At 41.9% G+C, this 25,832-nt stretch overlaps 1 protein-coding gene across 1 annotated transcript in view; it reads right to left on the bottom strand.

Annotated features, from left to right (window-relative positions):
- rnf43 (ring finger protein 43) overlaps positions 1-25,832 on the bottom strand; it is a 112,691-nt gene that overhangs the window by 13,881 nt on the left and 72,978 nt on the right. The window contains exon 2 of the mRNA XM_080866489.1: positions 18,437-18,550. Coding sequence (XP_080722615.1) covers positions 18,437-18,550 — 114 coding nt within the window. The remainder of the gene's footprint in view (positions 1-18,436; positions 18,551-25,832) is intronic.

The raw sequence follows: 25,832 nt of genomic DNA, 5'->3' as shown, positions 1-25,832 counted from the left end.
AAAAAAAAAGAAGAAAAAAAAAGACCTACTGAAAAGCAGATGTCACTTTTTATTGTGTTACATGCGAATCCCCCTTTGCTCTCCACATGAACTACTTGCCTACATGCAACCAAAGGGACACCGGAAAGCTTGTCCCCTGCCTACAGATTCTATGTGTTGATATCCAGACGTGTGACTGAAGTACAAAGACAAACATGGAAATCGTTTCGTTTTCAGGGATGACTTAAACCCAAACGAACAAAGTCAATTCCTCTAACATGTCATCAGCAATATGTGCTAAAGACTATAACCCCCCCCCCCCCCCAATCAAAAACACTCAATGTCAATATTATATTGTTGTGTTTATCATTCCTATAATACATAACATATGATACATGCATATATTTAGCCGACCCTCATTTCTTTATGTTTTGCTTCTAAGCAGCCCAACCTTTTACAGTGCTCATTTTTGTTCGTTTGTTAAGCCACTTAAAACTGACTTATGAATCATTCAAATATAAAAAGGCTCCTAACTCAAGGGATGAACCAGTGTTATATATACACATAAAAGATGACTTAACAGTGAACCAATTTTAAATGGTATCTTTTGCCAATTTATTACCAGCAGTCTGTTGGGGGAAAAAAATCATTGTTTGTTCACACTTCTTTAGTTGAATTCAGGAAAAATGTCAAAGAACACAGTTTGACAGACATAAAATTGTATTTTTGCACCAACAAGGTGATTCCAAAGGAGCTATTAGCCAAAGGAGCTATTAGATCCAGCTCAGGTGCACACCTGAGCTGGATCTCAGGTGCACACCACCTGAGATCCAGCTGGTGTGCAGCTGGATCCAGGAATGCCAAATGCCATAAGAACTGGACAGAAAATCAGTGGCAACAGGTCTGATGGAGTGATGAATCCAAGTTGGTTGAAATTAAGAATATGTACAGATTAGGCCAGGAGAAAGGTACAACAGTGAGTTTCTACAGGTATTTGTAGGGGCCTCCCCCTACATCTGTCATAATTTGTGCTCCATTTCGGCCAGTGTTGTGAAATGCAGGTGAGATCAAAATGAAAGCAGATATGCAGGTTTTGCATTCTGCTGGTTCCCCAAGCTTCTTGAAGACTACTACAAGAAAGCTTGCCATTTCTTTAAATTATCCAAGCACAGTTAAAGATTATTTTTTTTGGGGGGGGGGGGGTTGTTGCACAGATGGGACATCACCACTGGTCAGTTGGATTTTGAGGGCCACAAAGGTCATGTTGGTTATCATCCCCTTGCAGGACTGCACGCAGAAGGCCCAAGTTAACGTCACACAAGCCAGAAAATTAAGGCTGCGAAGAAAAGGGACTTTTCCAGCAAACAAAAAAGCTGGCACTTAGATACCCACCAAACAGGTTTTAGCTTCTCTTCAAAATAAGTCACGAGGACTGTGATAAAACTATATATAAAAATTTTTTAAGTTGGTCCTCCATGAAAAAGCACTAAACGCTTACTGTATCAATAACAGCATGAACTTTTCATGTTTACTCACACCACAAACAAATGCATTTTGGTAAGGTTAGACAGCTCACATATAAAATGCCTGCGTGACTCAACTAGTACACTAGACCAGCGGTCCCCAACCTTTTTTGCGCCACGGACCAGTTTATGCCCGACAATATTTTCACGGACCGGCCTTTAAGGTGTCGCAGATAAATACAACAAAATAAAACTAGTACAGGTACCGAAAAAAAAGAAGATTTATTCATAACACACGTGAAAAGACCCAGGAAAACCGAGTTAACGATAAAAACAATAACAAAATAACGCTGAAAACCGATAAAAACCTTGAAAACCATACATTTCACACCTGAGCCTCAACTCTCGCGGCCCGGTACCAAACGACTCACGGACCGGTACCGGTCCGAGGGTTGGGGACTGCTGCACTAGACAACTAGACACTCACTTTAAACCTGTGGGTTGAAATTTTTTTCCTAAATTTCTAGTCATCACTAGAGCAATGACACCTCGTTTGAGCCTTTCCAACCTGAGCCAGAGTTGAACTGGTTCACACTGCAGCAGAGAAAGAACTTGCTCTATCTCTCTGCCTGAAGTGTCAGACTCACAAGACCTGTTTGCCACTGTGGTCTAAACTCTGGGAGATGCTCAGTGCTCGCCTGCCTGGGGAAGTAGTTATTGGTAACAAAAACCTGTCTACTTTCCACTTCACTTTCAGAAGTAGGCTGCCCTTGCCCAAGCCTGCAGTGGGCCAAAAAAAAAAAAAAAAGGGGAACGAAAAAAAAAAAGACAAGGATGAAGAGAGAAAAAGGTATGGAAGGCAGAGAGAGAGAGAAAGAGAGAGAGTGAGCAGGGTGAAAGGACACGGAGACATTTCTGTTTTATGGGAATGTTTCACTTAATCTCATAAAGGCAGCGTAAAAACCTCCATCTGTTTGCTAAGCAGTTCAAAAGAGACTCCACATGCCTCCGCTTGCTGCTATATAAAAACAAAATTCTAATGCAGATCTTAAAGAGGGCCAACGGCTCAGCCTGCACAATGAGAGCTGGGATGTGCCAGACACGCCGATGGAGGATGGGATGGTGGAAAGAGAATTAGGTAGGTAAACAGGAGGGAATGTGAGCAGCAGAGAGGGACCGCACAAGAAAAAAAAAAGATTTGAAAGAGGAAAATCAAAAGCAACAAATTTTTCTGCCAGCAGCCCTGCTTCTGACGCGGCAGACATGACCTTGAAGCAGGCGCAGTCAGGGTCATCGAGGGTCGCCCTCTGGGCCTCGCCTGCCACTCCCCTAAATCAACCCATTCACCTCCTCTGCTCCCTTCTCTTCTCCCTCTTCATGTTTCACTCTGAGACTTACCATTCGCCTTTGTCATTAATAGAGGAATGCCCTGGCAAGAATGACATCTTGTGGTTTATTGGGGCTCCTTAGCAGGGATTCAAGGACAGCACCTTTATATTCACAGTCTTTGAAGATAAAAGCGGGCTTTCCCCTTCACAATAAAACCTTCTGCAGCAGACAGAAGAATCATCAATCTCCAAATAAATATAAACCACAATATACGATAATAAACGACTTCTTTGATCCATTCAAACAAGACGGACCAAAATGCAGCGTCTCTGTAGTCAGGTTTTCCTGCACATTGGTGCCTCTGCACACCTCCAGGCCTCCTCTCCCCATAGCGGGGGCAAGACCAGGCCCGAACGCATCTGCTAAGCTATTTTGACGAGCCACCCTTCTAAAAAACTCCAGGGTTCAAAACTGCTGGAAGATCAAAGGACTAATACTGCAGTAATAATAAGTTACTGCCCTATGAACACCTCATTCATCAGGGAGAGGCAGTGATATAGTACAGTTGTAACTGCAGGGCCATTAAGCACTCATCATCCTATTTGCCATCCTCATGTGGAAAAACCTCTTCAGTGAGGACGCAGGATGAACTCTTGCCTGCAACGCCAAAAATCTCAACTGATAAGGAACTACACACCATCTCCCACCTTCCCTTCTTAGCAGCCAACCGAAGGTGTCTCCCAAGTGGTTGCCATTTTAATAACAGAAATTTGGCACAGTGCAGCATTATCTGGGCTCTGTCATTCTGTGCAAGCATGACACAGCGTCCTATTTTGAGCACAGCATTTTTGTCACATCATGCGTGCCAGCAACAGCCCGATGAAACCCTGACCCTCACACGCTCCCACTGAAGTGACAAATGAGAGATGTGCTGCCCTAATATGAACGCTTTGAGACGCAAACGCTTTTCATTCCTTAAAATCGGGAGACATGTGAAAGGTAGGCGAATTTTGCCCTCAGGCAGCACATAAACAGCCTAGCGTGCATAGATGCTAATATGGGGGAAATGTATGATGCACGTGCAAGTTAAAATGCACATGTTCTTTTCCCTGCCTTATCTTACAGGGAATATATTAGATGGCTTTATTAGTAAACAAGTGTGTTCAGAAGCTGAGATGCATTGCTTAATGTGCAAATTGGGCCGATTTTAAGTTTCACTTGTATGTAAAAAATTTCAACCTGGTTTGACGGAAACATGCTTTTCAGCTGATTTCACAGAGCAAAGTGATTTGGTTTTTGTTGTTGTTGTTTTTTTAAAAAGCAAATGCAATTAGCTCAGTAAGCTTGAAATAACAAACTAAATTAATTTTGATCAGTGGCATAAGGATCCACCAAGTACCAGTAGCAGGTGCATGCAGGAAGTTTTGTTGGCGTAGTTTGGCCCATTGAACACACAGTTAAGTAATGGAGCAGCAGCTGGTGAGAGCAGTTAAGGTGCTTTGAAGCAGGTGTAATTTACAAAAACATGTGCCCGTTCTTCACATTGATAGGTCTATTGTAATTAAACCCAGAAATCAAAGACAATCCAGTTATTTGTGATTTCTGCTAAAATTTGCTAGTGGGGTTCTTCAAGCAGAAATAAAGCCAGCGTGAAAGTGGCACAAACTGCAGTTGCTAAAAAGAGTGAGTCACTCCTCACAGAGTCCCCATTTTAAAAGGCCATCTCTGTTTACAGGCTGATCCAATAAATGATTTTAGCCTCTCTTGGTTAATTTTCCTTTTCACAACAACTGTTTGGTAAATACATGATTTTAGACGAAGGAGACTGGGGGCGTGCCCCTTAGATTGACAGGCGAGACACAGAGAGCTCTAGGCAATCAATCTGGAAGGCCTCACCTCCGATAATGAGAGTCACTAAACTGGATCTCTTGGATGTTTGTTCTTTTGTTAGCATCATTAACTATAGCCTTTGCAAAAAAAGATTTGTGAAATTGTACTGTTTATTCACTATGCATGACGGCTCACTTTCATGTCTTCTTTCAGGTTGCTGTGACATGTTCAGGGTCATTACTGCTTTTTCCAGGGTTGTTACCAGGTTACTTTTTTAATGCATGCACCAAGTATTTAGAGTTAAAGACTTGCTTATGTGAGTAATACTTAGTGAAGTTTGTCCCCATTTCCCTCTGTGTAACATGTAAAAGAGCAACCAAGTCTGCATTTCCACTTTTCATACAAATATATAAGTCAGGAATATTAGGCAGACCCTGCTAAGAGGGACATATTTTACGATCCTCACACATCCACAAATATTTGAGAATCCACCTGTTCCTATTTTAGAGCAGTGTATCTCTATGGACATCTCACTGTTTGGGTACAAAAGTTTTGCGGTGCCATTAACGACAAACTCCAACTGGACCACAAAGGTTGTGTTAGCACCACATGCCTACAGTAACCAAGCCGGGCCAGGACACAGCCCCTCTATCATTTCAATGAGGGGAGCGAAAATAGGAAGGGCAGGAAAGTGAGAAAGTGGGACAACAAGCTGCTAATCGGTGGCCACTCAAAGCACATCGCAGCTAAAAGCAAACAGAACATCTTCCAGATCTTATGTGCATGTTGGGAGGGAGGGTCGGTGTTTAGCTTAGCAACGCTGGCATCGTCTTAGAAAGCCGACAAGATGTGAGAGAACCAGCGGGGAGAGAGCAGCAGGCAACAGGCAGGCAGGCGAATTACTCGCACCTCTGTGGCAGAGGTGATGACAACGGTGAATTGAGCTGAGCAGCAACAATGCTGACATCTGTGAGAATGTCTAACCTCAGACTTTTCTTGTTGTCAAGCTAAAATTTCCAGGTACCTGCAGACAGTAATATGCATGAAATTCTTCCTGCTTGCTTCCCAATGTGGCACCAATTTAAACAACTACTCAGCTTTCACCTATCTGCAGACTTCCTTGATTAATTAAGAAGTCAAAAGTGTCTCACTAAGAATCCAGCCCATTTTCATACCGTTCCCAGGTAAGATTAGAGGACCTAATCCGTACCATGTCCTGATGTCCTTTTTTGTCCCACCTGCTCACTTGAACAAGTGTTTTCAGCCTCTTGCAGGCGACCAAATCACCATTTCAAAATCCGCACGTGACTGTGAAATGTAAAGTACACCACCTGTTTTTGAAGTGGTGACAAAGAAAAAAGGAATGCACTTTCCCATTAAGTAAGGAAACCTGAAGTATTCTTCTCATTGTTAGGCAGCCCACAAAGCCCCCCACCCCCGCCACCACCCCCAACACACACACAAACACACACACAAACACACACACAATTAAGGTAAAATTAGAAAGCTTGTTCCAGAGCTTTCTAATCTGTCACCCTGATGGACAGAAACTTGCATTAAAGTGCACCACTAAACAATATAGATACTGCTACTCCCCTGTCCACATATCCCACCTTGTGTGTGGAATACTAACCAGACGGCAACCTCAGGTGGAAATTTCTTTCAGGTAACAGTGAGGAAGCACCAGCACTGACGGCACAGTATAACAAAAAAGTATAAATACAACATTTAAATGTTAGGCTAATGAGTCCAGCCATGGACTCATTGTCCATGTTCCCTTATCAAAGTATTTTCCTGTCCTTGGAACAGCTGCAGATCTGCCCTCTCAGAATTTGTTTTCGGCTTCCTCCCTTATCCTATCGTACAGTTGCTGACCATTTACTCAGAGAGCGTGCCTGAGTATGGCTCTGCAAAAAGGAAGGGTGCACAGACCAAAATGACAGTGCTTTATACTGGAAAAAAAGCATAGTGTTGTCCTCTAAAATGTCATGCTTAACCACTTCAAAGGTGCAAAATAACACAATCTATCATGCAGACAAACTCAAAGATCATCCTTTTTCTTATAAAGCATAAAGTACAAGTGACATGTCTGCCTTTTTTTGACAGAGCAGTCACCGTCAAGTCACAGAATCAGAAGCTATGCACATTCAATCTGTAGCTGTAGTATTGTTTATCCTGCTGTGCTAAACTACAAACAGAAGAGTGCAATTTTCTGCAGAAAAATGACAGGTTAAATGATGCAGAGTTTTCATTTTCAAGTGTTAATGGTGCTCACTTGTATCCCAAAAAACTAGCTAGTGCACATGACTAACCAGTTGGCATCTAAATACAACATAAATCGTTGTCTGGCAGTGTGCGCTTCACCCAAACTGCACCATGTGTGACTAAACAAAGCGCCAGTAAGTCCCAAAAACTACAAATCTTTAAATGGCCTCTATGCATACTTTCTACCTTTATATCAACCCTATAGGTAGAAAATTTGAAGCACAGACCTTCCAAGACGTTTATGCTCAGGTTTTGATTAGTGAAATTCAACCAATTAAGTCACAGTAGCTCCATCTTTTATATACAGTCTACTAGAGCTGCTCGATTATGGCAAAAATGATAATCACGATAATTTTTACTGAAATTGAGATCTCGATTATTTGACGATATTTATTTAACCCTTTAAGACCGACCATAGAACCAAGTCCGCCAGAGCTCATATTATTTTTTTTACATGTTGTAGTGCCATTTGTGGGAGCATTTCAAGTTGCTATACAACTGTTATAGCCCATATTTTAATAATATGTATGCATTAAGTCCATAGTAACTACATTAATTGCAAAAAAGTGCAATAAACCACAAAAAAATTGAAAATCGTTTTTGTTTTGTTTTTTACATATATTTCTACTTGGAGAAATTTAAGAGGTTTATCCCTCAAAACTTTAAACAGCATGTGCAATTCGAGTTCTAAGCATCCCAGAAACTATTTAGAAAAGTCAAACATGACCAGTATCCGGTTGTTCAGTGATGACGCGACGAATCCTACTTCCGGGTCTAAAGTAGTCTGCGTTTAATATGGCTTTTGTGTTGTTAACATGTTTAATGTTATGTATTTTCTTCTATTTGATCTCAAAAAGCTCCTAAAACAGTCAGTGATCACTGTTGACCTCCCTCGGCTTTTATTACCGCTAATCATTTATTTAAGCTCAGTTTTTAAAACCTTAGGATGTAACTACAGCCCAGCCCATGCAGCAGTATATGAATGACTAACCTCGTATTGTGGATGGATTATCTCAGTTGTTCTCCTGGCTGAAGTTTGGTCCTTTTACAGCATCCTGCCATGCGATTACATTTGTTCCTGACCACCGAGAACACTCACGGTAACTTTTATCGAGTGGAAAAAAAAGTTAGCTTGTTTATATTATGCTAACGTAGCTGTGTCGCTAGCGGTCACGCAGCACATCATTATATACCAGCTAGCCCAACTTCAGTAACCCTACAAACGTTACTGCTGTTTAGTTTTCTGTCTTCATTTATGCTGGAAGTAATAACAGAGCTGTACGTTTTAATTTGTTTCCAAAACCCCGCAGTCAGGACATGCTATATTGTATTTAGATAGAAGCTAGCGAGCTAACTCCCTGCTAACTTCTAACTCCGTTAAATGTCATAAATTCCGTTTTCATGGATGCCTGGATGTTAAACTCAAAATAAACCACAAAAAAATTGAAAATCGTTTTTGTTTTGTTTTTTACATATATTTCTACTTGGAGAAATTTAAGAGGTTTATCCCTCAAAACTTTAAACAGCATGTGCAATTCGAGTTCTAAGCATCCCAGAAACTATTTAGAAAAGTCAAACATGACCAGTATAGGCTTTTAAGGCCTACAAGTAAAAAACTACATTTTCCGCGAAAATGACATCACTTCCGGTTTCGGGCAGGAAATGGCGGACATGCAACAGTTCGCGCTGACGTCTGTTTCACTGTGGGAAGTGCTACAAACAGCTGATCGGAACGGCAAAGCGTGTTTCTGGAATATTATGTTTTTGTTCCTGCAAGCGCTTTTTATGCAATTTTTGCAAAGCTTTATGTGGAAGGAAACCGTGACCGAGGACAAGCTGATGGCATCAGATGTAAGTACAACTCCTCCGGTTTCATATGCAAAACAAATTATTGCGCTAGCTTACGCGGTTCCGGTTCTACAGGGATTTAAAAATAGTTACACAAAACGGAGCGTGCTGCTCTGACCGGCTTTAAAGGGTTAACAATAACAATGTATTGAATAATGACTTTAAAAAAATAATATAAAATAGTGTGCAACACCACTGAAGTTTTTTTTACCTCTCTTTTCAACCAACGCAGTCACTCTCCTCTCCAAATAACTTCTGCTTAGCTTTCCGAGCTCCCCTCGGGTCCTCTTAATCAGCGGTCTCCAACCTTTTTTGCGCCACGGACCGGTTTATGCCCGACAATATTTTCACGGACCGGCCTTTAAGGTGTCGCGGATAAATGAGGGAGGGGCTAATAATCGGCTCAGTCATTTTTAATGATCGTTGAAAGCCCAGATCGTAATCGTGATTAAAATTCGATTAATTGAGCAGCCCTACAGTGTACAGGTTCAATTTACTGTCAAAAGGACAACACCAGTTGCTGTCACGGCCAGCGGGGGCAGACCGTGTGGAGAGTGTGTGTGGTGGACCCAGGCGCGAACACAGGTGAGGAGACGGGAGTGAACTTAAACTGAAAACGAGCCTTTATTTTGGGCTGATGCAGAAGGGAGTAGACAAAACATAACAGGGACAGAGACTGCAACTAACCAAAAACCTAAACTGGAAAAACACTAACCTGACTGAAAGGCATAACTATGATCACTGTGAACAGAATGCTGTGCAGATGCATGGAAACTGAACCAAATGGCGTGACGAAACAGACATGAACATGACCTGCACGGAACCTCATCGTGCTGCTGCATGAAAAACAACATAAACCAAATGGCAAACATGAACTGCACAGAATCCTGAAAAACACTTAACTTGACCAGAGGGGAGGTACACAGACGATGCGACAACGAACAAAGGAAGACCGAGGACTTAAATAGACACATGAGGTGATCAGGGGAAGTGGAGACACATGAGAACACAGCTGACTCGAATGAAACATAATGACAATACAGGGGAGAGTAACACCAACTACAATGAACAAAGAACACCAGACTCTTACAAAATAAAACAGGAAACACGGAGACATAGACATGGAGATAAAACATGATATGAACCTAACATAACCACATGAAACATGACATGAACTTAACCGCATAGACATGAAACGTAGACGCAGGAACCAGGGAGACGTAGGAACCAGGGAGACTGAGTACAGGCGGAGATGACAGAAATAACTAAGAAATAAGGTCTGAACAGCAACCTAGAATTTAACTAGATTGAAAATGAATACAAAAAAATACATAAAACTCAAACACTGGGTCACACGACCCTGTACCGTGACAGTTGCAAACTAGCAGCTTCATCTGCAGCTGACTAACAACACTGTTTTCTTCAGCAACTTTGCAACATTATTGGTATCAACAATATCATAACATTTTTTGAGCATTTACTTTCCCAAATAGCTTATTTACTTTGATATTATGGCAATAAACCCCCAAAACTTTGAAAATGTTTTATTATGGAAAAACTGTGTACATCCTGTCCATTTTAGCCAATTCTTGATTGTTAACACAACCAATAACTGGAATGTGTCTACGTCACATGGTCTGACATAGTTCATTTCATACAGACGCAGTTAGTACGCAGGTGCAAACAAAACCTTTCTTCCTGTGATGAAACAACACCATACTAAGAAAGCCAACTGCAGCTGATGTTAACACAGTTTGGAGGAGGGGGGGCAGTGGAGTCATGATTCTGCTTGTGTAGGTGGATTAAAGGAACGGCCTGACAAAGGTGCCCATTGTTTGGCCTTATTAAAAGCCCTGCGAGTGTTTAACATTTGCATTATCATGAAAGGAACGAGAGACAGAGGACTGTGGCTCAGGCAAATAGCAACGCAGTCAGAACACCATCTGTCTCAAAGACAAAATAAATGAAATCCTTGGAGACGGGCTTATCAAAGTACAAATTACATCATGACCACAGTAATGAGTGCACTGACCTAAAAGACGGCAGCGGACTCAAAACTAAATACTTCCTACTGATTTATCTGCACAGTGATGGCCTAACTTTAGCAATGGGGAAAAGGGAGGAGAAAACAGAGGCATCTGGGTCACAAAGACAGGAACGTAGTCACTTTTTAAAAATCCCATCATTTCAAAAAATAAAGAATCGGATAGAGTGCAGTGTGGGTTTGTGCGTGTGGTGTACCTGAAAAGGCGAACAGTCAAAACTGGAGAAATATTTGAGATGTTTAACAGTGCAAGACTGCACAGTAACAAGGCCACCCTTTCACTGTGCTGCCTGATAAAAGTGAGTCTTGTTGGAGATAAGCCCAAAGCTAATTCTATATTACTTTTGAAGCACTCACGTTAAAGATGAAATGATCAAAGCCCTGTAAACCTATCTCACAATGAGCTGATGGAATATTACCCTAAGGATAACAGGAAAAAACAGCCCTGTGTCTTTTGCATTGACAACTGAAAAACTGATTTTGAACTGGCCCCGCGTGGTTTCCAGACTTTTTATGTTGTGATTTAGAGTTTATCTCAAACTGGAAGCAGTAAAAATGTGACGCTGTCAGTGTTTTTGTGTGCTTCAAAGAATAAAAGACAAAAATTTAAGCTGCATGCAACAGGTTTAAGAGGTGCACAGTCCTTGCCGGTCGGCTTGTAATGTATGGCCAAGGTTGCAAAAGTTGGTATCCAGCTTTGAGTAGCTGAAGAAGGAAACAGAAAAGTCATAGTTTATCCCTTTGAAGGCAACTGAGCAACTGTCTGGCACAGACAGGCAAATAATGAATTTTCATGGGAGAGAAATCAAAGCAAATCCAGAAGTCTGCTAACGATGACGCATTTCATACCAGCCAAAATGTCCATTGTGTACCTGCTGCTTTTTGCATTTACTCTCAAAAGCTGAAATATCCTCTTTTTTCCAGATGTTCCTCTGTGTTACTCCTCCTCTACTTGTCTCAGATGAGCTGGAGATGTTGGACTCGGCTGCCAAAGTAAAAGCAGATAAAGGCAGCTGCCACTGCACTTCCAGCCAACGTCTTTGCTCAAAAAACATATACGCCCGAAGTCAGCGTTGACCCCTACAGAGAATAACACACAAGGAGACAGAAACCACAACTCATTCTTCCATTAGTGGGTTTCCCTTGTTTTCAAAATGCTTTCTTTTACTGAGACTACACTTCCTGGTCTGAAAGTTCAGGACACAAGAGGAGTGTTTATGGCATTATACTGTCACCAATTCTTTATGAAATCCCTCAATAGCAACAGAACTGAAGTTCTAATGCTGGCAACTGAGTCCCATAAGCAAACCAAACTTCAGTGGTCATCACGACCCAAATGTAACTTTTTTAATATTCTATTTTTTATTTTTTTTAATACTCTATCCTATTTTTCTGTGAACAGAACACAGAAAAATAGCTTAATATAACAAGCACTTACTAGTAAGTCTGTAAGCACCGAAAACATGGAGAAAATGTATTCTCATATTTTATTTACCTTTCCTGATCAGCAAACTGCAGAAAGTGACAAAAATTTCAGTTACTCTGATGTCAATTTAGGCTGCCTCCAAAAGTGAGTCAACTCCATATACCCCGTGTTAAACATGTTAATAGCTTTAGAGCAGACTAAACACATGCAGAGCTTGCTAGCAAAAAATCTTTTGGACTCTGTGGCTAATCTACCTCTTATTAAATATAACAAATCAAAAGGCTGTATTTTATTGTTGGTGATAGGTGTGAAAGCACTGCTCCAGGTGTCCTGGTGACTTAGTATAGATAGCAGGAGGAGCAGAAGCCTGGATGAAAATAAGGAGACAGCAGCCTATGATGCACCGCAATCTCGGTCCCACAGTCTGTGCACATCTGTTCCATAATCCATCTGCTCTTGGTTACTTTAGTTGGTTAAGTCGAACCAATGTAAGCCTCCATAAAATCCCACAAACCCCTTTATTCATGAGCGATTCTTGCCAGCTCTCTATCTACTCTGACAGCTTCAGTGACTCTACAGAAACCCGAAGGTTGCAGGTATCCGCTGCCTTCTCGCACCAGTAGTTTTGCACACTATCAAGCCACAATTATACACGGTGCTTCCACTTAAAATTCGGTGCAACAAGCACCAGGGTGTTTCAAAATAACCGCAGAAACCTTTTTTGGTTTTGTGCACTTCAAGCATGTTGTTTTTGATTTATTATTCCGCCGGCTCTACTGCAAGTCATGGGGCGTGCTCTATGCTGACACACTGGAAGCAGTTCACACAGTCTCATAAAAAAAGAAAAGAAAAATCCTAGATCAATTAAAACTTCTCTCCCTCAGGACCATCCATTCCTACAACTCCTTCCCTCCTTCCAAACAGGAGGTAACCAGGACGACAGCTGCACACATCAGCTTCTCCTTAAAAAGTCTTTAATTGTCGCCTGGAGGTAGACATGTTGCTGCGATCACCAACATGATGCGACAGAGAGGGTTCAGGGTTCATTTTTATAGGCGCTGTTCCCCACAGGCAAAAGAGTGTTATTTTTAAAGTTTTTATTTATTTGTGGTGGATAACTTCCAGGATCAGGTTTGTGTCACAATCTGAAGATAACAAGTACATATTTAATTACTCAGACTGTCAGCAATGTTTTGGAGGTTTTTTTGTATATAAAAAGAGTTCAAGTTAGAGAATCATTTTAGCACTGCATTTAGTTCCCGTTCATGTGTGAATACAGTATACACACTGCCAGACTTAAATGAATTATTGTGAGGACAAATAAAAATGGCATTTTCAGTGTATTCAAAAAGGTGAATGCTCATGTCGGTACACCTGAGTTGCAGTAGTTCCCACATGTTTCCTCTGAGAAAAGCTCACTATAGAATTCCCAAACTGGCAGTGAGTCATCACGGGGACGGTATTGTACTTAAAGGGGATAAAAGCCTAGCACACCCAATTTTAATGTATGTATGCATGGTAATGTATTCCTCCTGTTCCCACCTGATACTAAGAAAAATCAGAGGTGCACCATAGTAAAACTGGATATGAGAACAACGAACTCTCTTTTGGCTCGTCCCATTACACTGGAAGGATATGCTTGACCACCTTTGGTCTCCATCAAAAGCTTCACTTAAACTGCATCCACATCATGTAGTTTAACTCTTGTTAAACGCCACCAAGTGAGAAAAAATATATACGGTACTTGGAATTACAAGATCAGTACTTTCTAACTCACAATACAGGTGAAAAGAACTACACAGTCGCTAGCTTCACCTCCACTGACTGTCCCCTCTGTTTTTATAGGGTTGGTGTCATTGGAGCATTTTAATTGCACTATCTGGGAAATTTTATGACCCGCTTTGAGGTTTAAAACTGTCCGAACTGTCCGTCTGTGCTTCGGTTTTACCGAGTGAAATTCTACTATTTTGTGGTGGTGGCTACGTCCATCTTTTAGCTACAGTATATGGGTTTACCCCAATTTTTATATATTAGCAGGTCAACATTTGCTTATTAGCACAACATGCTAATAAGCAATAATAATAAGCACAGTCCATTCACAACGTGTTTGAGACCCTTGAGACCAGTTGTCTTCCTAACATTAACATATTTAATGTATTGTTAATGCTGCCCTCTGGCATATTTCAGTTAGACCAAAGTAGTAGAGAGACTGACAGACAAGCACAATGATCCACAGAACGATGTTGCTATCATATATTTTTCGAGCACCAGTCACAAACAGTATAATCGAACTGATGCCAGGCGATTCACTACATTAGGCAAACACAGTCAGTGTCACCTGACTCTTGACCCATCTGACTGGCATTGTGTTTGTGCCAGATAAAATTTGCAAAAACATACTTGAATTCATGTGGCCTAGTAATACGCATACACACACACACACACACACACACACACACACACACATAAAAGCCCCAGTTAAAGAAAACAGGATTACTGAACAATCAGGCCAAGAAGCCTTTTCATCTGAGAGGAGCAGAATCAATAAGCAAGGCTTTCTATGAGAGTCAACAAGTCCAGACATGGGCCAAACTCAATCACTGTAAGAGCTGTTTTCACAAAACCACTTCGTGTTCATCGGGTTTCACAGAGGTGAAGTTTGAGTGGGAGAATATCCGCACTTTCAAAAAGCACAGATTACACCATTTATTCAGAGTAAATTAAGCTTGGTGTGGAGTTTAGTCTAGTACTCCTGGCACCACCGCAGTGCCTTTTCTCTGAATCACGTGTTGCCCTGTGACTTAAGCCTGAGAGCCTTTCCATGGCTTCAGTGTAAAGTGAAACAAGCAGACAGCAAACAGATTGCTTCTACCATAGCACAACATGCAGGAAGAGAGAGCTTGTGGCCTCTGCTTGTTTCGCATTTTGCAATGATGCAAAACCACTGGAGCAGTGAACAGTTCTGATTCAGACATTTGCAAATAGCTGCAACAGATGGATGGGACATAACTGTACAAAGAGAAAGCTTTCCCCCTTTTTTATAACTTCTATTAAACATGTTTAAGTTCACTTTGTAAAGTTCATCCATCCATTTTTTTCCACTTTTCCAATTCGGGGTCGTGGCGCAGGCTGGAGCCATTCCCAGCTGCCATAGGGCAAGAGGTGGGGTTCACGTTGAACAGGTGTGTTGCAGGGATAACGAACTTACTAATGAACTTACTGATTCAGAACAGCTCAATTTATCATTAATACACTGTCTCTGCCTACACTGAAAATCCTTTTCAGCTATTAAAAATGCAGCATGTGGGATTTAGTGGTATCTTGTGGTGAGGTTGCATACTGCAACCAACTTAATACCTCTCACCTCATCCTGTCCTTGCAAAATGAGAACCTACAGTAGTACCCTCACACAAATTCAAAAACAACCCTCTCAAGAAGGTATTTGGTTTGTCCAATCTGGGCTACTGTAGAAACAATACTGGTGTGGCATGGCAGACTCGTTGGAAGAATACCCTCTGAAACAGAGTTGCAGAGTTTATTTTTATTTTACAGAAACATTTTTTAACCAATACATGGCAGACGGTGAAGTCAGGCTGAAAAACTCCTACAAGAAGCTGTTAAAATATTTCAGTGTATAAGGGTTGAGAATAAAACCCTCATCTCTATGTTCAATTAAAATGTTAAAAAAAAAATCATAATAATTAATCATTCTTAATAATTTATGAAATTGACCTCGTTCTAGCTTTCTTTGTTTTATGTTGTATATGTACTGTTACACTGCTTGGCCAAAGTCTCATATAATGAAGTCACTGTATGTAGAAGTTTTTTGGGTTTTTTTGGGTGGGGTGGGGGGCTCTTGGCTCTTTATATACAGGTCCTTCTCAAAAAATTAGCATATTGTGATAAAGTGCATTATTTTCTGTAATGTACTGATAAACATTAGACTTTCATATATTTTAGATTCATTACACACAACTGAAGTAGTTCAAGCCTTTTATTGTTTTAATATTGATGATTTTGGCATACAGCTCATGAAAACCCAAAAATTCATCAGCTACCTCACAGTAGTAATGATGTCTCCTTGTCTCTCGCTGTTAATGTTTTTGTCTCACTAGTTTTCTTGCTTTCAATTAACCTCACCTGCAGTGTAATCTACTGGATGCTGGCTGCACCTGCTAACATTCACCAAGCCTGCTTGGAAACTCCTGGAAAAACGCTACTACTCATGGGACTCACCTGCCTGCAGTCACTCCTGGATTCCTGGAATCACCAGTTTGGGAAATCTGGAACCTTTCATGCATCCCACCATTCAGATAGATGCTCACTCTATCCCTAACCCCCACATGCAAGTAAGCCTAAACTGATTAAATTCATACTCACCTTCAGCCACCCGTGCAGCTCTGGATCTAACCACCCTCTCCTATATTTCAGTGCCTCCACGTCAGAGAACCTTGCTGCCTTTCTCTCGTCGCTCTTTGTACATATTCCCGTAAAACATCAGCTTTTTTTGTTCACTTAGTCTGTCAGTCACACACTCCTATGACATAATGGAAATGAGCATACAAGGTTTCCCAATATCAGTTTTTGTTTCGCACTGAGTAACAATCAAGGGAAAATGACCCTGATTTTTACAGCATTGTACTTTTAACATAGACTTTAAATCACTGAGGTAGAGGCACACATGTTCTTATTCACGTCATACAAGTTCATGAATGTATTTGAGAGATGGTCAGCAATGCTGGAAGTATCACAGCACAAACTTTCCAAGCTGTTTCGATGCACTGAATGAGGCAGCGCGAACTGCTGCAAATCAACAAGGAAATCTCCCTGCAAGGTTGGATATAAGAATCCCTGAAAACCAAAATAAAAACAAGGAATAACAATGAAATACTATCCTTCGGGGTTTCGAGCGTCACTTTGTTTGCTTTATGCTCTATTCTGAGTGTGCATAGTGCAATCCGAACCCTCTGCGGCCGTCAGAGTATCTATAGATCGCCGAGGCGGGTTTACACTCAGACTTAGCTGTAAACAAGGCCATCCAGAGACCATGGCTGACCCAGCACCGCACATCCCCAAATATCTGATTCATCCCTTCAAAAGGCCAAGAGCAAACTTCTCAGCAGCTGCATGCTGAATCCCCAATAAATCCACCGGACCAAAAGCTTTGAATCGTGCTATGAAAACGAGGATGCAGGTGGCTGGAGTGGAGTTTAGTGCAATACATACTTTCCAGACAAGCCAAACAAAGCACACACACACACACACTTCTCTCCTTCCTCTTTCCCTTGCTTCTCAAAGGCGATTTGCAGGGAGGAAGAAAGCACTCGGAAGCGGCGGCCTTTTGTTCCCCGATACTTTTGCATGAGGGAGGAGAGTATGTTTTGTTTATGGGACAACACAGTGTTACCATTAAGGCTTTAATCAGAACTGTTTTCTGCAGTCAGCCTGGAATGACACCCCTCTTTCTCCGATTTGGTTCCCACCGGAGGAGCAAACAGGAGGAGGAAGAAAGGAGCGGGGAATGTGGGAATGTCTCTACATCGTCGCCACGGCGGGCAGCTCCTAAACATGGCTTTAAATTAGGGGAAAAGAAAACACAAGCTAAAAAAAGGCAGGCGCTTAACTATACTCCTGCCTGCTAATTTGTCACCACTTGAAAAACGGGGGAAAAAATAGCAACAGTTTTAAATCACACTATTTTAAAGTCAGGGTATGCCAGCCAGTGTGTATGGTAGAATGCTTAAACACAAGGGAGATTTAGGTCACCTCCGTCAAAGTTACACATACATCTGAACCACTGTCGGTGGACTCTATGGAGTTCTGGCTGCGTTCATATTAGAGAGAAGCAGAAATGGAGAACACTCAGTGTCTGGTTCTGGTTGGCTGGCTGGGATCTGACTAGTGACAGCTGGGGCTTGAAAGCCTTACATCCAAAGCCAGGGCTCGATGCCACTTGCTACATAGCAGCGCTGAGCTAAGCCCACCCCCTCCTGTCCAAGCCCTCACTCAAAAAGATCACTGTACTGGACAAAACATCAGGCTGCTGCCAAATAAAGGATCATCTCTTTAAAGTCAGAGAGCGGGAGGGGTGCTGGAGGCAAGACGAAATGGCAGTACGGTCGATCTGTCTGCTGCCACGTCTGAGACAAGGAAAGGGGTCACGGAGAGAGGAGTTTCTCAGACCATTAAACAAACAAACAAACAAAAAGCTAAATTCAACACCACCTGTGTGTCAGTGTGCGCAATCCATACCTTGTCGGGCAGTGGCAGACAGTGATGTACCCTGTGCTCCAGTTTGACGATGGTGATGAAGTCACTCTCTTGTCGTTCATCCTCACTTGTGTTGCAAAGAGACAGAGGATGATACTGCAAAAAAAAAGGAGAGAGAGCAAGGGGTTAGCAATATTTTTTCTTTGCAGTACTTGCTACAATGCACACTCCAGAAGCACGAGCACAAAGTACACAAACAATGAATCTGGGAATGATGTACGACTTAAATGGTAAATGGCCTGCATTTGTATAGCACTTTTCTAGTCCCTAAGGACCCCAAAGCGCTTCACACTACATTCAGTCATTCACCCATTCACACACACACACATTCACACACTGGCGATGGCAAGCTACATTGTAGCCACAGCTGCCCTGGGGCGCACTGACAGAGGCGAGGCTGCCGGACACTGGCGCCACTGGGCCCTCTGACTTACTGAACTTTCTTTAGAAATGATGTAAATGAGGCAAAATTACTCAATCACACTGAGTGCATGCAGAAGCAGTAGAGACAATTTAAGGCATTAACTATTACAGAATCACCAAAGCTTTCTGATATATTCAGGTGTAGTTTGGTGGGGGTTTTGGCATTACAAGGGCCTACTTATATTTAGATTTAATTTTTTTTAATTAAATAGTAGATAAATAACTCATAGTGTTATCATATCTACATTTTTCCATATCTACCCAAAAGACAACCTAAAGTGTGTGACCTCAAACCAAAAGCAAAAAAGAAAAAGAAATTTTCACAAAGATGCTTTAAAAGACAGTCTGCACAAAAATGCTAAAGCTCTTTTTCACACCACTAGAGAACAACACTTGCAATTTATGGAAGCCTTTATGTGTTAAATTAAATGGTTTCTTCCTAAACCATACCCAGGCTGACATCAAGAGGAAAACTTTGGCACCCTACGAAATCAATGACATGGATGGCAGTATTCACTCCCACTTAAAGCCTTGAGGACTGAAAGAATGAGAGATAGTCAATCTTTAGTGGAACATTTGATCCCTTCTGAAAGGAAGGAAATTCTGAGCTGCTGAAAGGCTGCATTTAAGAGCTCAAGGGATCGCAGCAGTGCTTGCAAGTCACAGACATGCTGTCACGGGCACAGGGAGTTGCACGGCAGTCGGGAAAACAGCATCGCTAATTTGCCTGGCTGACATGAATGATAACACCTCAGGTACAGGTCCTTAAAGTTCACAGATCACTCTGCAGCACCCGGTCCCTGGGGTTCCTCCCTAGCCCTGTCTTGGCCTGTCCTTTCCTAGCCCTGCTATGAGCTCGTCCCAGCCTGGTTCTGCCACGGAGGGCCTCTTCATGTGGCTGTGGGCTGAGGTAATGGGGCTCCCCCTCATCTCACCCAGCGGAAATCCCTAAATTAAAAAGACCCAAGGGTGACATCAACAGCTGGCATAATGACGTAATGTCCCGCAAAGGGCTGTTGCATGTCTGTCAGAGGGTGAAACAGAGAAACAGAGAGAGACGAGAAGAAAGCAAGCAGAATCGGGGAATCAGGGTGGGATAAAAGAGAAACACAGGGGGTGGACCTTCATCACAGCGGCTGTTCAACGCAATGGATTAAAATGAAATAATGCAGAATGTTATCGAGATATCGGCTGTGATCATTGGCATAAGAAACACCAGCATTGATGCTAAATGTCTGCCTAAGATGCAAACAACATGACAGAAGAAGTGCATTAACATAGTCACTGTCCGCTGTTTTAAGGGGTCCGGTTCCAGATGTAAATTTCCAATTCATTTTCTCTTCTGATAATTCACAAAATCCTTGGATCACAAGTTTTAAGCCAAGCCAACCAGCTATGAGGTGAATCATAAAAAGATTTTGATCTGCATAAAAAGAATAAAGGGAAATAAAACAAAAAGACTAAGGTACAAGACTGTGTGCATAACGACTGTAATTTTAACAGAGAAGGAACTACTCATCCCACAATGCACTGCAAATCCCAGATTCCACAATGAACAACGTCCAGCCTTCTTGAATGTAATCCTTTTCATTATTGTGTTGTTTAATAATAGATTTTATTATATTTTGTAATTTGTGTGTGTGTGTGAGTAGTAAAGTTTTGCACTCTCTTTCTTCTTTTCCACCTGCCTGTTTTCACTCTCTCTGTGTTTATACTGCACTTTGCATTTAATCATTAATTACTATTATTCTCTGGCTCTCTTCCACATTTGTCCTATTGTCCAATATAACACAGACATGCGACTCCTTTAGGAGCACACACCATCATTTCATCACGTTGTAGCTTATAGTAAGTCTGCTTTGGATCGTTATGTTATGTCTCATAACCTAAAATCCTATGGAGACTATGAATGGGATGTTGAATGTTCTTCAAGAGCCATTCCTGAAGACTACTCAAAGAAATGACAAGAAAGATTGTCTAAGACCCTTCAGGCTGTGTTGGGGAATAAAAATGGTCATACCAAATACTGACTTTCAAGCTCATCTGTTCGTTCATATACTCTATTTCCATGAATGTGTTGTTTCACATGTTTTGCTGCAGCTACTTTCCATTTTCCTAGTCAAATATAATGACTAATTAGCACTTCAGTGGCAACCAAAACAGTGTGTGGTGGTACTCAACATCCACTTTTAAATGTACTGAAATGAAAGCATCTAGAAGATGACAGGTTTGCTTGACCTCACAAACAGAACCTGTTGTGAATTCTCAGACCCTTGCATGTTTCCTTAATGGCAGCCACTGTTCAATAGAAAGGCAGGCAACAAGACAGCATGGACTCTTGGCCAGCCTTGCATGCAGGGCTGCCAGCTGCCTCTACCAGTCTGCATTTACTAGGCCCAAATTAGAGGCCTACAGTTGAATTTGGCCTTTAACAAAGAAAAAGAAAGAAAATAAAAAACAAAAATCCTTTAATGACACAACTTCACAGATGCCATGACCTCTGCTCATTTTTGCTAACGGCTGCTTGGAAATGACGAGAAGAGCTGCATTCAGAGTCTGATTTTACAGTAAAATTACAACACTCATTTGATTCTTAAGGCTTATATGATCGTGTCTGGCTCTTGCCATGACATTAAACATGTTGATGCATGGGAGTGTACAATCGTAACTACTAAAGCAGATAATAATCCCAAAGCTGAGCCAAGCAGGCTCATAAGGAGTGGCTGCTTTTAGTTTCCTCTTTCTGATGCTCTGAGGGCAACCACCTCGATGGTCACAGTGTCTATGATTTGCATAGTCGGCAAGACTAAGCATTATCTTCTATTTTAGATATGCCCACACAACTTATGATCGGATGGCTGTGAACGCTCCCTGTGCCACCATTGGTACCATTTACCACTTCGAAACACTCCGCTGCTGGACTATAAACAGCAACCAAGACAGACTGAAATGTCTTCATTTGGTTTTTGTATGGCCCTGAGAAAAAGGGGCCTGGGAAACCAAATCACTGAGCCTCTATTTCACAGGCACTAGAAACCACAGGGCACACAAACAGTTCCCCACAGACTGTTAACAATGCTCACTCCTCCATTCCTCCTCCTCCTCCTCATCTGTTTAGATCTGTTGCAAAACTGACGAGGACATGTCCCTCGGTTCCTTTGTAGCCACGATTAAAGGCATTCCTTTCCAGCTCAATCAAAGACTACCCCCAAAATATTCCCAGGCATGAATTTAACAGCCTCAAAAACAAATACATGGAAAGAAAAAGGGGAAAATAAATAGTAGCTACAGTGAGAAGTCAATAATATTTTTTCCCCTCACTTAGCCCTGCGGATCTTCTTTTTTCATCTGCCAATAACCAGCAAGCGAGCGTTCTAGTTCATCTGTTGCCAGCAGGGAACCGGGCCTATGCAGTTATGTCAGTGTGCGTTAAAAGGGGGAAACAGAAAAGGCTTGCACCTCTTATCAAGCTACCGGTCAATTAACAGCTGTGCAGGTCACAGGGCTTCTGAAAAACTAGTGGCCAATCAAAATACATGCTTGTTTAGTAGGAAGTGAAACAAACACTCCAGTAAGTGCTTTTTCTGTTGTATCACTCGAGACTAGGAGTGAGGAAGGTAAAAGGTTTAATCAATTGAACTCTGCCTCAGGGCCTAGAAAGCCTGCCAAGTTAGAGAATATCAAGGAAGAATTCAATCAACTCTGCCACATGCAAACATGCAGATACACACACACCCAGTGGGTGAATACATTTTCAATGCCAGCTGATAGGGTGAGAAAAAAGTCAGCATGTGATCCAGTTTTTTTTTTTTTTTATTGTGACCACAGCTTTTTGTTTCTAAAGTTAACCATGTTCTAAACTGCTGTTCAAAGTGATACTCAATACTTGTTTGCACGACAGGTCTAATTAGACTCGCTTCTGACTCGCTTCTCTCGGCAGACGAAGGCAAATGTTTGTTTAAGCAACAGGCAACAGGTGTTGTGGATGCTACGTGACCCATTAAGATAATTTCCAGCTCCATATTTTTATTCTTGGACTATGCTGAAGTAGCTTTGCTTGATTTACACTTGAAAATAATCCCTTCTATGCTGTGCATATACTGTTCATCCAAGCTCTTTTAAGTACTCTCCCCTTCAGCCAATTTCCTGTTTGGCTCCACTTTGCAGACAGAAGGTTATTATATTATATTATAGTTATTATATAACTAATTATATTAATGATATTCTACAATAACAGGAAAAAAAACAGTGAAAATGAGCATTCCGAACAGTTAGAAGCCTGAGCTACTGTAACAGTGTATATAGAACACTATAAAAGGGAAATATATAGAGGTCCTCTTCAGAAGAAAAGGAAGCCTGAGTTGGCACGAAAGACTGAAACGTTGACCCTTTGGGAGCACATCAGGTAGCACGTTTGCTTTAATTCTGTGTGTGAGAGCATGGGCAAATGAGTGAGAGCATAGCTATGTATTGTTGCTAGAGGCACCTGAACATGTGCTTGCATGTGAACCTCTGTGTGCAAAAGTTTATGCCTGCTGATCGACAATTTTGGTTCTGCAGAGGAGTGAGTAACTCATCTCTGGGTGCAGGAGCGTGTGTCGGAATCTCAGCAATTGCTGTAGGGGTGGGGGGCGCTGAAAGTCTAGGCGCTGAGCCTTTTCTCAAATGTCAAATCCTTTCCCTGTATCAATAATCGTAACACACACACACTGTGGTCAGTGCCATAGATAACACAGATACACACTGCTCAATCAGACTTCATGTATCTACACTAATTAGATTTACATGAAAGACTGATATAAGAGCAGTGCCCAGCGCTGAGGGGAGCAGAGCGTTCTTTCTCTGTCGGAGCATCTGGAAAAGTACACCCTGAGGCCCTCGCCTTGTCTCTCTTTGCAAATGCAAACGAACAGAAGGTATTACTGCTTTGGTCCTATCAAAACAAAAGACGTGTCATCTTTCCTCCCGCTTTATTGACAGTGTCAGACCCATATCCAGTAACGGTTACCACAGAGAATGACTTGGGGAAACACGATCCCATAATGAGGCCCAAATAATTACCACCAGCCCCAAATTTGCCCGGGCCCTTTCTTTAAGTACGAATATCCCCCCCCCCCCCCCCCCCCCCCACCCCAAACTCCAGGCGCGTCAGGCTGTCTCTTTCTGTTCTATAAAAGGGATTAGACAGAGAAGAAAGAACCTGAAGACGGAAGAAGAAATGAAAAGGACACTGATGAGTGAACTTTCGGTTCGGCTTGGTAAAATGTCAGATGAGGGAGTAACTGTTATAAATCATATTTCCACAGATCAGAGTGTTCATGTGGGGCACTTCACACTTTCCTGCTTTCCTTGTTTCTAATAGAAACACATAGAAGCACAAAAGGGAGCACAAAAGTTCAACCGGGATGAACTTTGCACAACGAGGACCTGGGCTGGGTACAGCCTTACCTGTGCACAAAGACAGCACATTTTTTTTCATCAAACCTTGTTGAAAGGGTTAGGGGGTTATTCATCCTCTATGCCCGAGCTCCGCCCTATCCACATTACATAATGTTAATCTAACCACACATACAGCTATATCGACCTGATCCATCGCTGTGATTCTCATCTGCAGTATTTGTAGTTTTGTTGCAATTTATTATGTCATATATCCACAGAAAGCTATAAGAACACAAAATAGATATACATATATCGTCAGTGCAATTCACTTTCATTTATACAGCAAATCACAAGAGCAGTCACCTCAGCAGTCACCTCAAAGTGCTTTAAATTTTAAGGTAAAGACCCAATAATCAGATGACCCTCTATGAGCAACTTGGCAACAGCGGGAAGAAAAAACACTCCCTTTTAACAGGAAGAAACTTCAGACAGAATCAGGCTCAGGGAGGGGCATCCATCTGCTGCAACTGGTTAGGGATGAGGGAACACTCAGTGCATCATTGGAAGCTCCCAGAAGCCACATAACTGCAACATAACTAAGTTCAGGTTTACCTGATCCCGCCCTAACTAAATCCAAAAGGGAAGTAAACTTAAAAGTAGAGAGAATGTCTGTCTCCCAAAGTTGCCCTTCATTGCTTCTGACCAGGTAAAACCTAAGTTTTACCTAAGCGTGTCAGTGAGTAGACACGCACTGACACACGCACTGTTGGTACACACCACCAACAACTCAGGTCACTCCATCAGCCTGAGGCCAAAGCTGCGCTTTACATTTCAAAGCTCTGAGTTAAACATAAACACAGCACTTCCCTGTCATAACAAATCAGAGGCTCGGCAACACAGCAGTTTGTTAGTGTTGCAGAGATCCTTCTTCCCTGTAGACACAGCAGCCACATCTACACAGCCTCCAGGCTTCCTGCGGCACATCCCCAGCCTTCAGGACAACTCTCAAGCTCTCTCAGGTTACCCACACCAGTCAGAGAGAAAACCCACACGCCTCCAAGTGTCAGTCACTCACATTTGGGAGCTTAAGGTCAGCTATCTGGAAATCAATTAGTTGGGGGGAGTGAGGATGGGAGGCTCCACATTATGGCAGAAAGAGAGGAATCAGGCAAAAAGGAATGTGAGGCAAAGGATCCACACCATAAGTCCTGTCCAAATAAGGTTAACACTAGCCAAAAGGCAACAACATGTGGTTTGTTTTTCCCGTAACAGAAAGAATTGATTATTGATCATATTGGATAGTGTCAGTGAGTAATATATAGGCAAAAGATACACGTAAAGGAGGCTGACAAAAAGAGAATATGGTGGAGGCGTAACAGGATGGAAGTGAAGAAAAAGACATATCTTGCATAGCTGAAATAAGTTTTATGTTAGATGTATCACCTTAGTGTGTAATATTAGCATTTTGCCTATGCCTGCTTGTTAGCATTAGAATCTAAACACTCAATGGAACTAAAGAAATGCAAACTGTGCAAAAAGTATTATTTCAGCCCTTATTAATAATCTATCTTTTGCC

Source organism: Rhamphochromis sp. 'chilingali' (assembly GCF_963969265.1).
Source record: "Rhamphochromis sp. 'chilingali' genome assembly, chromosome: 19".
Lineage (NCBI taxonomy): Eukaryota > Metazoa > Chordata > Actinopteri > Cichliformes > Cichlidae > Rhamphochromis > Rhamphochromis sp. 'chilingali'.
Note: the sequence above shows the minus strand (reverse complement) of the source record. Positions and strands in the feature narration are given on the sequence as shown.